At 36.8% G+C, this 17,902-nt stretch overlaps 1 protein-coding gene and 3 non-coding genes across 4 annotated transcripts in view; 1 reads left to right on the plus strand and 3 right to left on the minus strand.

Moving 5' to 3' along the window:
* Nucleotides 1-12,032: 12,032 nt before the first annotated feature.
* Nucleotides 12,033-12,104, minus strand: Trnap-cgg. The gene has a single exon. It is a non-coding gene; the product is annotated as a tRNA-Pro (tRNA).
* A 613-nt stretch (nt 12,105-12,717) lies between these two features.
* Nucleotides 12,718-12,789, plus strand: Trnap-ugg. Its single transcript has one exon. It is a non-coding gene; the product is annotated as a tRNA-Pro (tRNA).
* Nucleotides 12,790-13,197: 408 nt separating this feature from the next.
* Trnap-ugg lies at nt 13,198-13,269 on the minus strand. Its single transcript has one exon. It is a non-coding gene; the product is annotated as a tRNA-Pro (tRNA).
* Nucleotides 13,270-14,948: 1,679 nt separating this feature from the next.
* Nucleotides 14,949-17,902, minus strand: part of LOC119766499 — a 65,382-nt gene continuing 62,428 nt past the window's right edge. Inside the window, exon 2 of the mRNA XM_038251085.1 lies at nt 14,949-15,958. Within this exon, the coding sequence (XP_038107013.1) occupies nt 14,949-15,503 (555 nt within the window). The 5' untranslated portion in view covers nt 15,504-15,958. The remainder of the gene's footprint in view (nt 15,959-17,902) is intronic.

Here is a 17,902-nt window from a genome sequence, read left to right on the forward strand (position 1 = left end):
CAATTTTGACAATTTTGACAATTTTGACAATTTTGACAATTTTGACAATTTTGACAATTTTGACAATTTTGACAATTTTGACAATTTTGACAATTTTGACAATTTTGACAATTTTGACAATTTTGACAATTTTAACAATTTTGACAATTTTGAAAACCCCAATCTCCCCTAGCATAACACACTGCTCATTAGCGTTCTACATCACGACGTCAAATAAAAAGTTTTTTTTCGCTGTCGTTTAAGGGAGAGTGCAGCATGATGGTGGAGAAGTGGGAGTCCAGGGTGAAACGCTAGGGGTAACACTGATAGGGGAGAAAATTGATTTCTGACGTCCGTAAATCACGGCTTCCGATACATTTGTAGTAGTGTTGTGGTGGTAGGCAGTTGTGTGTGGTAAATTGGTGTGTAGAAATGTTGGATTTTCTATTCTGTTATTGAAATTGAGCAAATGTTTTTTTTTTTGTGAGTTTGAAGAAACTTCAATTAATGTTTGAATATTGCAAAGGTTGAAGTAAAACTTTTGAATATTTAAAAATTTAAATTCAAAAGAAAGGCTTTATCTCAGTTGCAAGAAATATTTCCAAGATTATCCCAACGCATCTCCTAAGATGGTGACAATAAGTATAACTTCCCAACAAATAATCCGATCCTATCTGTAGCAATTTCCGCCAATAATCATGATTCGAGCTCGTGAATCTTCCTCACTTGGGTTTCCCCCCTCAAACTTCCCTCCTATCAGTGTCGTCACATCCCAAATTTATAGGCCACTTCCAGGGTCCGGAAGCAAAATACCCTTGTCTATAAACAGCAGACCAAAAAAAAAAAAAAAAAACTTTCAATGGATCTCCGGGGAGCAGTCATAACACTGGCCCACATTAGCAAAAACACACTTCTTCCCTCTTCTAGAATCCCGCTTGGATCTCGACTACACCAAAAATCATAAACATAATTTTTATCGTACGCCCTTTGGCATTGTTTCTTCCTCCCTTTTCTCTCTCCTCTCTGTTGTGCTACGAATCCTCGGGAAAATCCGTCCCCAAAATGGTGTTAGATTCCTATCGGCTTGGAGTTTGGAGGAAAACGCGCGCGTTTCTGAAGGGTGCAGGGAGATAATGAATTAGGTCGATGAAAGTACTTATTTGTGTCCCCTCGTCGACGGGTCTAACCTATAAAGAATGGGGTCTGGACATTGTTTCGTCGGAGGCTGAATCTCGGAGGAGGACGAAAAAAAAACAAACTAGCCAGCTGCGAAGCGAACCAAACGGGAAATGTGGCTGAAACGGGGCACGATTTATGGTCCACGAAACCACTTTTAGAAAGGAGAAAGGTTGGGCAATTCTTTCAGAGCGCAGCAGGGTCTGTACTTGAGAGAATTTTTACGTGCAGATTTACCAATAGTATTGAAATTTAGAAGCACTGAGATAAAATTTTATCCATTTTGCGAATTTCATTTTGTCAATTTTGTCATTTTTTTCAATTTTGTCAATCTTGTCAATTTTGTCAATTTTGTCAATTTTGTCAATTTTGTCAATTTTGTCAATTTTGTCAATTTTGTCAATTTTGTCAATTTTGTCAATTTTGTCAATTTTGTCAATTTTGTCAATTTTGTCAATTTTGTCAATTTTGTCAATTTTGTCAATTTTGTCAATTTTGTCAATTTTGTCAATTTTGTCAATTTTGTCAATTTTGTCAATTTTGTCAATTTTGTCAATTTTGTCAATTTTGTCAATTTTGTCAATTTTGTCAATTTTGTCAATTTTGTCAATTTTGTCAATTTTGTCAATTTTGTCAATTTTGTCAATTTTGTCAATTTTGTCAATTTTGTCAATTTTGTCAATTTTGTGAAAAAAATGTCATTTTCGATTGAAGTTTTATTACAGTGTCCTCAAAATTTGTTGGTACACCAACATGTCATGCTTATTTTATTTTTTCCCTGTCTTCCATACATTTGTCGAAGCTCAACGCCACCTGAGTCGAACCTCCAACTTGACCACTCTCTAACCCACTCTTGAAAAGCGATAAATTTGGCATTTGTGCCTGTTCTGCGTCCCAAAATCCGGTCGAGTTTGGAAGGCCAATTGCCAGACCCAAATGCAGTTGCCGCACGAATTTCCAAACGGTTCACCAGACTTGAATTGGATTTCGCAGCATCATTGGAAATTGATGATTTTAAGCTTGGAAGCCGGTCAACCAAACAGAAGGTGATGCGTTCTGGGAAAATTCGCGCGGAACAGCCGCGATTCGATCCTTTTGAACCTTTTCTGTCGAACTCGTTCCGAATGCAGTCGGGACGGACGGGGAGGATGAGCCGGTTGTTAGGGCATAAATTGTAGACAGAGGAGAGTGGATGGGGAGGTCTTGTAGAAATAATAATCGTACAAAAGCTATATAATAATATTATGCTTTCAATCATGGTGGGTCGCCATGGTTGAAGCTGAATATGTGTGACTGGTGAGTACGATGTGAATGCCCCGGAACATGACGACATGTCACCGATTTAAATGGCATGGAGGTTGGGAAAAGGGGGGATTCGAATCCTCTAGATTAAATTTAAAACACAATAATGTTTTATCTAACATTTCTCGGCACTGGCTGAACGGATTTCGTCCGGATGTTTTCCATTCGGTCCAGTTTGAGGTCCCATAAGTCCGCTTTGAAAATTATAAAGTTTGGTAAAGCCCTTAATAAGTTATGCAAATAAACTGTTTTGCTTAATAATGAACTTTTGCAAAAAAAGTTAACTAAGATTTTTTTTTTCAAATCTTTAAACCACACAGATTTATACAACATTTGTGATCCCAACTCTTTAAAACAAATTTATTTGAAATAGTTTCAAACAAGATCCACAACGCCACTGCACGTTCACCCACCGACGATTCAGGCAAACTTCTGGTGAACATGCTGCCAGGCCACCACCACACATCGTGCGGCACACGTGCACACGAGACCACACAGGTAAGGCACTCGAGAAGGGGAGTTCAGTTCACAAAGTTATGGAACCGAACAGATAACACGGTCGAGAATCACATCCACCAGGGCCAGGCCACGGCCACGCCACGCCGTTCCATAACCGTTTTGCTCCGACGACGACGACGACGACGACTTGTATGAATATCTCTCTTCAGGACGATTTCCAAGCGAAGTCGGAGGGTTGCGAAATCAATAAATTCACGATATGTGAAAACATATGTAGATTTTATTACTACACCCATAACCGGAGGAGCGCAGACCTGGATTTGAAACGGGGGTTGTTTGGAGGTAGAGAGTTGGGGCAAAAACCGATACGGGAGAGGTTAAGCGGTGAACCCGACGTCGGGACCACAGGATCGTTGCACCAGGCAGAACCGGCCTGGTGCATCGTGGAGCGGAGAACATGTTGCCAAGTCTACCACAGAGACAGCAGCATCCTGGGCAAGGATGATACAACCATGGAGGCAAACTGCCACTTGAACTTGAGCCAAACCGCCAAGGATGACGGGAGGGGCGAAACCAGGAAGCTTCCCCAACCTCGAAAGGAGGAGTGATTGACACTTTCACTTTGTTGGGTTTGCTCGGGATTGGAGGAGTCTTGAGGCAGCAGACCCACAAACACGAACACAATATTTGCCCAGACTCCTAGCCGGCAAGCTGTTGTGCAGTCAGCAGTCAAAGTTTCAAACGTTGAAAAAACTTTTTAACGAGTTTCTAAGCACTTTGCACTGCACTGCACTGCTGCAGAAATGTATATCTTCTGGGCTGAGCTTTTGTTTTTCCTCCCTGTCGGAGTGGGTTGGGCCACTTTGCGTAGACTTTTGCGGAAATTCTTGGCGGTGGAATAACCAGGTGGAGGGTGCAATTGTTGGGCCTTGATTGGAGTTTGGGATTTGTTCAGTTGCTCTTAAACTGATTATATATTTTTTCAATTTATTAAAATTGATTTGAACCAAAAATAACAAAATAAGCAAAATAAGCAAAATAAGCTAAATAAGCTAAATAAGCAAAATAAGCTAAATTGACAAAATTGACAAAATTGACAAAATTGACAAAATTGACAAAATTGACAAAATTGACAAAATTGACAAAATTGACAAAATTGACAAAATTGACAAAATTGACAAAATTGACAAAATTGACAAAATTGACAAAATTGACAAAATTGACAAAATTGACAAAATTGACAAAATTGACAAAATTGACAAAATTGACAAAATTGACAAAATTGACAAAATTGACAAAATTGACAAAATTGACAAAATTGACAAAATTGACAAAATTGACAAAATTGACAAAATTGACAAAATTGACAAAATTGACAAAATTGACAAAATTGACAAAATTGACAAAATTGACAAAATTGACAAAATTGACAAAATTGACAAAATTGACAAAATTGACAAAATTGACAAAATTGACAAAATTGACAAAATTGACAAAATTGACAAAATTGACAAAATTGACAAAATTGACAAAATTGACAAAATTGACAAAATTGACAAAATTGACAAAATTGACAAAATTGACAAAATTGACAAAATTGACAAAATTGACAAAATTGACAAAATTGACAAAATTGACAAAATTGACAAAATTGACAAAATTGACAAAATTGACAAAATTGACAAAATTGACAAAATTGACAAAATTGACAAAATTGACAAAATTGACAAAATTGACAAAATTGACAAAATTGACAAAATTGACAAAATTGACAAAATTGACAAAATTGACAAAATTGACAAAATTGACAAAATTGACAAAATTGACAAAATTGACAAAATTGACAAAATTGACAAAATTGACAAAATTGACAAAATTGACAAAATTGACAAAATTGACAAAATTGACAAAATTGACAAAATTGACAAAATTGACAAAATTGACAAAATTGACAAAATTGACAAAATTGACAAAATTGACAAAATTGACAAAATTGACAAAATTGACAAAATTGACAAAATTGACAAAATTGACAAAATTGACAAAATTGACAAAATTGACAAAATTGACAAAATTGACAAAATTGACAAAATTGACAAAATTGACAAAATTGACAAAATTGACAAAATTGACAAAATTGACAAAATTGACAAAATTGACAAAATTGACAAAATTGACAAAATTGACAAAATTGACAAAATTGACAAAATTGACAAAATTGACAAAATTGACAAAATTGACAAAATTGACAAAATTGACAAAATTGACAAAATTGACAAAATTGACAAAATTGACAAAATTGACAAAATTGACAAAATTGACAAAATTGACAAAATTGACAAAATTGACAAAATTGACAAAATTGACAAAATTGACAAAATTGACAAAATTGACAAAATTGACAAAATTGACAAAATTGACAAAATTGACAAAATTGACAAAATTGACAAAATTGACAAAATTGACAAAATTGACAAAATTGACAAAATTGACAAAATTGACAAAATTGACAAAATTGACAAAATTGACAAAATTGACAAAATTGACAAAATTGACAAAATTGACAAAATTGACAAAATTGACAAAATTGACAAAATTGACAAAATTGACAAAATTGACAAAATTGACAAAATTGACAAAATTGACAAAATTGACAAAATTGACAAAATTGACAAAATTGACAAAATTGACAAAATTGACAAAATTGACAAAATTGACAAAATTGACAAAATTGACAAAATTGACAAAATTGACAAAATTGACAAAATTGACAAAATTGACAAAATTGACAAAATTGACAAAATTGACAAAATTGACAAAATTGACAAAATTGACAAAATTGACAAAATTGACAAAATTGACAAAATTGACAAAATTGACAAAATTGACAAAATTGACAAAATTGACAAAATTGACAAAATTGACAAAATTGACAAAATTGACAAAATTGACAAAATTGACAAAATTGACAAAATTGACAAAATTGACAAAATTGACAAAATTGACAAAATTGACAAAATTGACAAAATTGACAAAATTGACAAAATTGACAAAATTGACAAAATTGACAAAATTGACAAAATTGACAAAATTGACAAAATTGACAAAATTGACAAAATTGACAAAATTGACAAAATTGACAAAATTGACAAAATTGACAAAATTGACAAAATTGACAAAATTGACAAAATTGACAAAATTGACAAAATTGACAAAATTGACAAAATTGACAAAATTGACAAAATTGACAAAATTGACAAAATTGACAAAATTGACAAAATTGACAAAATTGACAAAATTGACAAAATTGACAAAATTGACAAAATTGACAAAATTGACAAAATTGACAAAATTGACAAAATTGACAAAATTGACAAAATTGACAAAATTGACAAAATTGACAAAATTGACAAAATTGACAAAATTGACAAAATTGACAAAATTGACTAAATTGACTAAATTGACTAAATTGACTAAATTGACTAAATTGACAAAATTAACAAAAAATTGACAAGATTTACATAACATGTAAATTTTTTTTTTTACAATATTGTTGAAATTGATAAATTTTTAAAGAATATGTATGTATGTATGTATGATCCCCATACCCGCAGGCAACTTGGTCCTGGAACACATGTGAGCGCTAGGTGAACAATTCGATCATCTTTTACTCTGTAATCTGTACACCCACGTGCATAAGTTTTTTTGCACGAATTTTAGTGCTACAAATACCGGCGCAAAGAATAAAAAGAAACCCCTTTCCCCTCCCCAAGCACCGGAAATTTGTAGCGGGTGTAGGGACACTTTGTATAGACGCCCTTGCTCCCATCACGTCACTGAGGGTATGGAGCGACGAGAAATTAATAAGCATGCCCCCCCAGTCGAACCTTCATTAGAGAAGCAGGCAATCCACAACTCACAGCGAACGACCAAGGGAACACCCTACCGCGTATTTTGTGAAAATTGGCGTAGTTAGTCTTGAGTGAAGTGAGTGACTGATATCGTATAAGTGAAAGAGTTTTTTTTTGTATTACAACAAGAACGGGCTCACCAAATTAAGTATCTTCAATATCAGCTTCATCATCTGTTTCAAGAGTGGTCCGATTTGATTAATTTGAGATCCTTCGACAAACGATGACACGAATTCCGCTGGGTTTGCAAACGTCACCGACGAACCTAATAGATGTTCTAGGAAACGCACCGGATTGAGAACACCATTCGCCGATGAGTTGCTACCAGGAAATGCTAGCCATGATGACGCTAGAATCCGGAAAGCAGCTCCATTTCTGCAACATGCTCGGGACCCGCGATTTAAGGTTACTATGGCATCTCCTCTTGCTCCGCTGGAATCCACCGCCAAAACACATTTTTCGCGACCATCACTTTTTCCACAGAATATCGCCGGAAATAAAGGCAATTTTTCGCACTATTTAACACGAAATTTGAAGGACAAAATTGACAGCGACAATTTTTTCCAATTGATAAATTTTTAAAGAATAGGTCGGAAAATAATTAAAATATACAGCTATCAATTTCTACTCCTTTCCCCAAACCAAAATCGTAATCCCACTGCTCCACTGACAGTAATCGGTATTACTTTCTGTCCCAAAAATCAAGTTTTTACCCCTTCAAAAAAGAGGCCATCGAATATCATCGAGCAAACCTTCATTCTTTTGGCGATGTACTTTTCTTCCTCTATTCTAGTAAAGCAGCTTATTTCAGGTCTAGCTCCTGTGTGAGTGTGTGATTTGTTCCTGGGTACCTTGATGCTAAAATCTCACACTATATCGAGCTTGTCTACCGACGGTGGACACACTTTGTGTGCGGAGACGAAGACAGCGAGATCGATAGTGAAAGTGTCTCAAACTAGCTGGAAAGCATATCAAAAAAAATTAAGTGATGAAAAAAAAGTTGTTTGGGCGAGATTCGAACCGACAATCAACTTATCAAAATAAGTCACTTTTGACGCATTTTGACGGTGCCAACCCAGCAAAGACAAGTGCAAACGGAAGGAATATTTGCATGGAAAAGCCAATATATGAACCCGAGTGGCTCAAACCGGACGATTTCCGTAGGTGCGGTGAGGGGGAAGCCATAGTTTGGGGCTTGGGAAAAGGATTATTTCGGTCTTCTTCTGGGAAGGAGGCCGGAAAGAGGCTCGCCCAGGCGGGATGTCGGTCAAACATCAGTCCCACACACACTTCCTCCACACCCTAGGAAAAGCCAATCGAACTGTGCCAGGAATCACCCTGGAATCTTGTTTTTCCGAGTGTGTCGAATCGAAACCGAAAACGGAGAGAATTCAATCAATTTGATTCCGTGATCAAACACTAATCCTTTTGTTAGAGCATCGATGAAATGGACCGAACTGAATGGCTACTTGCCTCCCTTCAGTAAAAGGATTATTTTGGATTAGAAATCCTTTACTTTTGAAACGGGAGTATGGGAAATAATTTGAATGAAAATGTTGTGATGCGGTTTGGCATCCCGGGTAAAAACAAATTCTGTTGAAATAACTGAATCCTCTTTTCAATAACAGTTTATGTTATCATGACAACATTTGTCATTGAATTGATATTGGTATAATTTGGTTCAATTGTTCAAAAGTAGACAAAAACATTTTGTGTTATTAGGATCAGTTTGTGTTTTTTGTTGGTTACGATTTTATTGTCCTTTGTTTGTTTTTGGTAGAAAAGAGTTACAACAAATTTTGTTTTTTTTTTTTATCAAACATTCTTTTGATCTTGAATTTTATTTTTTGTTGCTGTTGTTGATCTTGAAATAACAAGAACTAATCATAGTAGGTTGTTACATAATATCAAGCAATGTTATTTACAAGTTATTTCCGTCTGCTCGGGATGTGGATGACTTGCTCGTAATTGAAAATTTATTTTAACCGTTTTCCTAGCAAAAATTAGCTCAAATTTCCTTATCACACTGAAACCTGATGCTCGTAATTTTCATTAAGCCCTCTTAAAAAATTTCAACGCAGGAAAATCGCACGCATCGAAAGAGTTTATCATAATTTATGTAAATATTAATTCGAACAATTCCCTGGCGCGTTTTTCATCCCACAAAAAAACCAAGCGAGGGGGTGGTAAGTTGTTATTGTTGTTTCAAGTTTAGCGAGGGAATTTGTTACCTTTGGAGGGCTTTCTAATTAGCAGCAGCAGCAACAGAGGGGGTATTTTTTCGGGGGTTGTTTTGCTGTTGAAGCCCCTGAAAAAAAGTGTGTTTACGCGCGGGGGTATTTGTTTTGACAGGCTGCGAAGGGAAAATAAAAAAGGGGGACGAAAGAACAATAATAAAAAAGGTAAGGAAATGAAATTGAGAGGGAAAAATTGTGAGGAAGTTCGATAAAAGGGTTTGAATATTTTGGTTGCTTTCGCGGAAGGTAAATATTTGTGTTTAGAAATAATTCTTAAGCGTTAGATTTTTTTTAGATTGTAATTAAATATTTTTTTCTAATCGATAAACATGATTTTTTAGACTTTAATTATTTTTTATTTTATAATTTTCAAATCAACCAGTAAATTCAAATCTTTAATAGTATCTTACAACAAACCTTCAAATAGCACATGCTAAATAATCATGCTTGAACTTCAAATTTCCCGGAAAGGGGTGAAACTTCTCAACAATCATTCAACGGCAAAAAGGGCAAAGGAAAAGTTTAGAAAAACTCGTCTCTTCCTTCTGCTTTTCCCTCCCCTTCAACCTCAATCATTCAAATGAATTGAAGTGAAATTTTTCCGGCTCGGAAAAACTTTGCCCGCTTCGCTAATTAGCATTTCGATGCCATAACGAGTGTTTTTTGAGTTTTGTGATTTTTTTATTTGTTGAAATTTTTCGTCGAGGAAAAAAGGGGAAATTTGTTTGTTTACTTTTGAATCGTTCCCTTCTCCTTAAAGGGGAAACCAAATTGATCAGCGTTGACGGAACACGAAATTTTCACCAACTTCAACCTTAGAAAGAAAAACACTTTCGTTTCGTGACTGCTGACCATCGCTCTCGTGTGCGAATTAGTTATCAAGCAGGTATCTATTTTCCCCCTTCAACAAGAAAAGAGGAAAAAAAGACCAAAAGGAAACCCAATAAATTTAAAAGCAATTTTCCTCATCTGGCTCGCGATGAGTGAAAAACCGACTGCCGACTCGACTCGGTAAAAGCTCAATTTCCGGTCCGGGGTGAGAGATGATCGGGAGAAAAAAAGGTTCCCGGTTGGGCAGTTAGTCAAGTCCACCGCTGTTCGCTTTCCAAGAGCTGAAGAACGAGGAAAGACGGCGCGCATGTAATTGGTTGGGTTAATTTACGTAGGCTTGACACGCAAAAGCCATTTATGCGATATCGAGCAAGTCGGGGAGGATGGAGGGTGGGTGGCTAGACCAAGCTCTCTTGTCTGAGGTTTTTGGCTACTTGAACAGGAACAATGATGTGAGCAAACGAGGAAATGAAGCTATTTTTGGGAGTTTTATGGACTTTTTGTGGTAGTGGAAGACAGATAAATCTTTGTCGTAATTCAATGAAAAAATTGGTAACGGTTTTTCAAATTTTGGAAATGGGTTTTCATAAAACCCTTTCATGCAATCCTGACTTTATTGACTAAATTTAATCTCATTTTTCCAATCACCTCAACTCAACCGTCAACAGAATATCTTTTAAGCAGTGTTGCCAGAACTGCTCAACCTCACCGTCCGTCACATAATTGCTTTTCTCCTGAAGCATTCATGCGTTTTTGGACGACAAGTCAATTTTGGCTGTTGCCTGTTGTGCGCCCCCCAAAACAAATCCCCTACTTTGTGTGTGAGTGCCATTTTGCAACTGTTTCGACTTTTTCACATGTGAGATTCGGAATTCGGAAAGGAGGAGCCCGATTCGGTCGGCGGCCAACGATAATGACAAATTTCAACTGCTCGAAATCAATCGGAATTGCAAAAAAGAGAAAAAGGAAGAAATGTCTCGCTCGACCGAAAAAGTCCCGAGCCCGGGAAAAAAAAGGAGTACGTGACATCCGTCCAATCGAAAGATTAGTTTTTCCCCCGAAAATTCGCAGCAAAAGTCTACATTTTTATTATCTCCTAGGATACATGTTTCATATATATATATAAATCGCTTGTTTTCTATTCGGGACTCGGGGTCGAACTTTTGGCCCCCCAAAGTCAGCATTTTTGCGATACCTGAGACCGAAATTTGCGACGCTTTTCCAATTTGACTAGTGAGATCTTCCTCACCCGCCCCCTGCATTAAATTCCCGAAACTCGAGCAAGGTCCATTAATATTAATCCTCTAGTCTTGCGTAAAAAAGCTCTTTCCCAAAGACGAAGGTCGACTCTTTTCGGTTGGCCGAAATTGATTGAATCGCTGACGACGACCTAGAGGATGTCTAAACGATGTTTGTGTCCCAATTTACCGCACACTCCCCTCCACACGAGAGGGGGGAAAAAGGACTCGAAGTGGGAATATAAATCGTCTGCAAATCGATGCTCTTATGGGAGTTTGAAAGTGTGCGCGTTGTATCTTTTTTAAGGGACGATCCCCGATCTGCCTTCGCTTCAAGCCGAAATAATCCAGTGCTGAGTATGTGTGGCCATTTCTCACGGCTTACGACAAATGGGGCAAATTTTTCACGTTCCATCGGGTTCAGGGGTTGGCTTTGCCGAAAAAAAGGGAAAAGTTTATGCTCGGAAACAGTAATGGCCGAGAGGAGTCAATGATCTTTAGCTGTAATGGAAACTAGTTTTTCCTCTTCATGAGGTCATTTGCATCGAAAAACCACTTCATCTGCATTAGAAAACAAATCCAAGAACAAATTTCAACAGCTTTTTACAACTCAAAAAACTGTTATCTCTCAAAAATCTCCTAAACAAACACCACCTAATTAGTTCTCGTTACAACGTCGTTTGCTGCTTCTCCCTTCAGCCTATCTCTTTTTGGTTGGTTTTTCTTATCTTTGGACGACTGTTTGTACGCCCTCTTCTGCAACTCCGAGAGCAACAAACTACGAGTGGAAGTGACTGAAACGAGTGCGAGAGATAACGCTGCGACCGGTAAATAATACTCGTTGTGTAGGGTGAGGTGTTAATTAATAGCAGTTTTGAAAAAAAAACTTTGCAAAAAGAGGGCTCAACCGGGATTTGAACCCGGGACCTCTCGCACCCGAAGCGAAAATCATACCCCTAGACCATTGAGCCAGATGATAAGTGATTGGCAGATACTCGACGAAGTTGTTTTATTTTTAGTTTTTTTATTATGATCCCGAGCAGACGGAAATAACGTGGGAATAACATTTTTTGATATTTGAAAATACTAGGCCAATAACATTTTATGTTATTTATAACAAGATTTATTATTCTTCATTATGTTTTTTTTTGATTTTGGATTTTTATTGTAATAACAGACTAATAACATTTTAGGTTATTCTTCGAACAAATTTTTGTTATTCTTTTTTGTAACTTTGGCAACTAATCCAATCAATAACAGTTGGAGTTATTCTTCCATAACAAAAAATGTTATTCCAAATTTGATTTGGCTTTCAACCAATATCAGACCAATAACAAATTTTGTTATGATAACATAAACTGTTAATAAACTTTTATGCAAAAAAGGATTTTTTCAAGAAGATTCCATAACACTTTCTGTGATTTTAACGGTGCTTGTTATTGAAATGGCATGAATTTTGTTATTACCGTCTGCCCGGGATTTGAACAGAAGAGAAGCACAAAAAGCTAGTTGAGATTTGGATGATGACTGAGTCAACACTATACGGCAATTTTGATGCCTTACTGATTAATTAAAAATGTAAGCGGCTCAATGGTCTAGGGGTATGATTCTCGCTTTGGGTGCGAGAGGTCCCGGGTTCAAATCCCGGTTGAGCCCGGAACAAATTTTTAAAGACTTTTAGGATTTTTGAAATTGATTGATTGATTGACACACAGAAAGTTATTCAATCTTAAATTTTATTATTTTTTATATTTGGAGTTAAACTAAGCTTTCAGATATTGCTTTGATTGAAAAGCAGACTCATTTTTATTTCCTCTGTCGGTTTAATTTTTTACGTTTCCGAAGACATAAATTAAAACAAAATGCTGAATTATAGATTTCTTTAATATTCATACAATTCTGTATGAATGCATTTCAAAAATTATAAGCAATTCATATTTAAAAAAAATTGAACAAAAAAATAAAAAAATATACAATAACAGAACGAAAATATCGAATTGAAAAAAGAGACAACTTTAACACTTTGAAATTAAACGATAAAAAAAACTAAATAAAAAAGAACACGGGCTCAACCGGGATTTGAACCCGGGACCTCTCGCACCCAAAGCGAGAATCATACCCCTAGACCATTGAGCCGCTGATGAAAGAAAATATCATTTTCAGTCCGATTTTCGTTAGAAGCTGTGTTGTTAAATGTCTGTGCGCTTTGTATTATGATTATTTTTTGCATCAATAATTTTAATATAGAAATAAGGAAGAATTTTTTTTCGCGCATAAAAGTGTCAAAATTGTCAAAATTGTCAAAATTGTCAAAATTGTCAAAATTGTCAAAATTGTCAAAATTGTCAAAATTGTCAAAATTGTCAAAATTGTCAAAATTGTCAAAATTGTCAAAATTGTCAAAATTGTCAAAATTGTCAAAATTGTCAAAATTGTCAAAATTGTCAAAATTGTCAAAATTGTCAAAATTGTCAAAATTGTCAAAATTGTCAAAATTGTCAAAATTGTCAAAATTGTCAAAATTGTCAAAATTGTCAAAATTGTCAAAATTGTCAAAATTGTCAAAATTGTCAAAATTGTCAAAATTGTCAAAATTGTCAAAATTGTCAAAATTGTCAAAATTGTCAAAATTGTCAAAATTGTCAAAATTGTCAAAATTGTCAAAATTGTCAAAATTGTCAAAATTGTCAAAATTGTCAAAATTGTCAAAATTGTCAAAATTGTCAAAATTGTCAAAATTGTCAAAATTGACAAAATTGTCAAAATTGTCAAAATTGTCAAAATTGTCAAAATTGTCAAAATTGTCAAAATTGTCAAAATTGACAAAATTGTCAAAATTGTCAAAATTGTCAAAATTGTCAAAATTGTCAAAATTGTCAAAATTGTCAAAATTGTCAAAATTGTCAAAATTGTCAAAATTGTCAAAATTGTCAAAATTGTCAAAATTGTCAAAATTGTCAAAATTGACAAAATTGTCAAAATTGTCAAAATTGTCAAAATTGTCAAAATTGTCAAAATTGTCAAAATTGTCAAAATTGTCAAAATTGTCAAAATTGTCAAAATTGTCAAAATTGTCAAAATTGTCAAAGTTGTCAAAATTGTCAAAATTGTCAAAATTGTCAAAATTGTCAAAGTTGTCAAAATTGTCAAAATTGTCAAAATTGTCAAAATTGTCAAAATTGTCAAAATTGTCAAAATTGTCAAAATTGTCAAAATTGTCAAAATTGTCAAAATTGTCAAAATTGTCAAAATTGTCAAAATTGTCAAAATTGTCAAAATTGTCAAAATTGTCAAAATTGTCAAAATTGTCAAAATTGTCAAAATTGTCAAAATTGTCAAAATTGTCAAAATTGTCAAAATTGTCAAAATTGTCAAAATTGTCAAAATTGTCAAAATTGTCAAAATTGTCAAAATTGTCAAAATTGTCAAAATTGTCAAAATTGTCAAAATTGTCAAAATTGTCAAAATTGTCAAAATTGTCAAAATTGTCAAAATTGTCAAAATTGTCAAAATTGTCAAAATTGTCAAAATTGTCAAAGTTGTCAAAATTGTCAAAATTGTCAAAATTGTCAAAATTGTCAAAATTGTCAAAATTGTCAAAATTGTCAAAATTGTCAAAATTGTCAAAATTGTCAAAATTGTCAAAATTGTCAAAATTGTCAAAATTGTCAAAATTGTCAAAATTGACAAAATTGTCAAAATTGTCAAAATTGTCAAATTTGTCAAATTTGTCAAAATTGTCAAAATTGTTTCAACGTTTCGGCCTACTTTGCCGCCTTCTTCAGGGTCCCAAACTACCAAATCATTGTTTCAACTCACTTTTCCTTCGCTGCGTTCATCGCGTCCAGCTGCATCGCCTCGGTCATCCCGTCGGGCACGTCCGGAATGGTGGCCGCTCCGGCCGGCCCGCCGGGACTTCCGGCCGCCGCCGTCCGCTGCTGCTGCTGCTGGTGCAACAGATGCAGCTGGTGCAGACTGCTCTGGAGGTGATGGTGGTGCGGGTAATGCTCGGCCAAGATGGCCGCCGGTGGCGTCGTCCCGGCGGTGGTCCCATTGCTGGTGCTGCCGATTCCGATGGCCGGTGGGACGCCACCACCGAGGGCCGCCGCACCGCCGGAACTTCCGTTGACGACGACGTTTCCGGTGTTGTTGTTGTTGCTGAGGCCCGGCTTCTGGTACGGGTGCTTTGCCGCGTGCAGCAGCTGGTGGTGGTGGGCCGCTACGTATCCACCTAGCAGCACTTTGTTGCCGTTACTGTCCAGCAGGGTGGTGCCCGGGCCGGCTCCTCCCGGGGACGTTCCGACCGGTGGGGAACTCTTGCCGGATCCGGGCGAAATCTTGCCGGCCAACGCTTCCAACGAATTAAGCATTGTTGATTTTTTTTATTTATTTATTTTTTTATTTGAAAGGAACACTTGCTTTTGCTTAATTTTTACTTGCGCAACGAGTAAACGGACACTTACACACAAAAATAGAAATAGGGACACAAAGGAAAGAAAAAACTAACTCGCACGAACACTCACGGATAAAAACACGCACGCACGCAAAATAGAGGCCACACTCTTAGCCACGAGCACAATGAGAGGGGGGTGGCGAGCGGGGTACAAAATGAACACCTTTTTTTTTGCTATGCGGAAATGTAGAAATATACACGGGACTGGCTCCTCTCCCCTTAAGCTTATTACGTTGCGCTTTTCCGAGGGATTTTCCTCACTCTCTTTTAGCTTTTCACACTTCTTTTTTTACGGACGCTTCGAATCTTCCTCAAACGCTAACGCACAAACACTTGTTGCCGAAACCACACGGAAACACAATCAAGAAGAAGCTGAAAAAGAGACAGAAAATAATCTTATCTTAGATAAACTTGTCTGAGCGTGTATTGCTTGTACGTGCGTCACGTCACTTGACTTGTTTCACTTCTTCGTGCGCACAGGTAAGAAGCGTTAGTGTGTGTGTTCTCTTTTCCTCCCTGTTCTGTAACAATCCCTTTCCCTAATCTTTCTAATCAAAGTAGGCGACTCACGACTCACGAGGATCGACAAGGACTACTGCGCTAACGCTAACGATAACGCTGAAACTCTCGCGACGGCGGCGGCGGTTGGATGTCGACGGTACGAGGCGGTGATTAGTACTAAGTGGGCGCGACGTTATCAACCTTTTGCCAGAGTCAGGTCTCGCCAGGCCGTTGTCGGAGAGTCGCGTTATCTATATTTGCTTTGGCCATAGAGGCAAGCTGGCAGAGGCGCATCGCAGCAGGCTGACTGGCTTTTTTTATCTAGCCGAAATGGAACGGAACCAAGTTGGCCAGTCATCGTGGTCTCCGCGTAGTTGACACCCAGGAAGGAAGGACGGATGGGAAGAACCACATGGCTACTTGGATGGGACGACGACAACGGTGACGACACTGACTGGTTTTTGGATTGGGAAATGAACGAAGAAGGCACAGATAACAGAAGGTGCGTGTGTGAGTTTGTTGTTTTTTCCTGGAGTTTCTTTTTGTGGTCTCTGTTGGTTTTTCTCGACGTTTGTGTCAAAAGTTGACGCATGTTTCGGGGTTGAACTAGTTTTAATCAGGGTGTTGAGGATTGGATCAACACAGTTCATGAATCGTAACTAAAACTTAGAAAAAGCCAGATGTTTTGAAAATTTGATAATTTTAAGATATTCTTCAAGGCATAAAACTGAGGCAACCCCTCTAACATAATATCACAGAAATCTTATTCAACTTCATATTTTTTTTTTCAACAATACCAAATCTCTTATCAGTAGCCAGTCACGAAGCAACCTGCACCGAAGATAACGTTTTTGCTCCAACCTTGCTGCCAAAAAGTCACACGATAACCGCGTAGACAAACACAAAGTCAGCAGCAGAAGCAAAAAATAAAAAAACCTAAAAAAGTGCGTGCCGTTGACATTGTCCTCTGTCCGCACCCGAAAAAAAATGTCCTGAAACTTGATAAGAAACGCCCGCCACGTGGTCCAAATAAAAGTCATGGCACTCTTTTTAATTATGTCAAGTCGTGAGCACACGCGGTCTTCCCCGAGTCGAGCTTCATGGCCACCTCCGATGCCAGAACCGCTTGACATTTCGAGAGCACCTGAATGCAATGTGACTCTCTAAATGTCTATTTGCACGTCAATTCTGGCTGGAAATTTAATTCAAATAAGTCGAGGACTTGCAGGCTGCAGAGCAACAGAAGTTCCACCTGCCGATTCTTTTTTTTCTCTCTTTGTGCTGCTAATTAAAAATGAACTGGCGAGCAAAAAAAAAAGAGATAAAACTCCGGGAAACCGTGAATGATGAGAGCCATATCATTCCCGGGACTGTCGCCAATCTTTTTTTTCCGTCCTCCCACCCAAAACGGCGGCACGGAGGGAAAACTCTCAAAACATCACTCCCGCTGCCGCTCTTAATTAATATTTCATAAGGCACTAATGAAAAAGCACTTCTGTAGTGGATTTTTTTTTGTTGCGTCCCGAAAATCATCCTTCTCGATTTAGCGTGTACTCACACACAGTTTTTCTTCTTCTGAGGAGGAGCAAAACTTTTCCACTGAACTTCAGCTTCAGTCGATTGCAGTCTTCAGTGAGAAGTTGTAATTTTACTTTTGCTGTTACTACTGCTGCAGTGCTCTGACACATTTACTAATTGTTTTTCTTCACCCTTTTAAGAGAAGAGCTCCCACTGATTGTCCTAATTAAAGTGTAATTAAGATTACAAATCCTAAGCCGGGAGTAATGAACTATGTTAGAAACTATACTTTATACT

This window comes from Culex quinquefasciatus, chromosome 2, assembly GCF_015732765.1.
Source record: "Culex quinquefasciatus strain JHB chromosome 2, VPISU_Cqui_1.0_pri_paternal, whole genome shotgun sequence".
In the NCBI taxonomy this organism is placed as follows: Eukaryota; Metazoa; Arthropoda; class Insecta; order Diptera; family Culicidae; genus Culex; species Culex quinquefasciatus.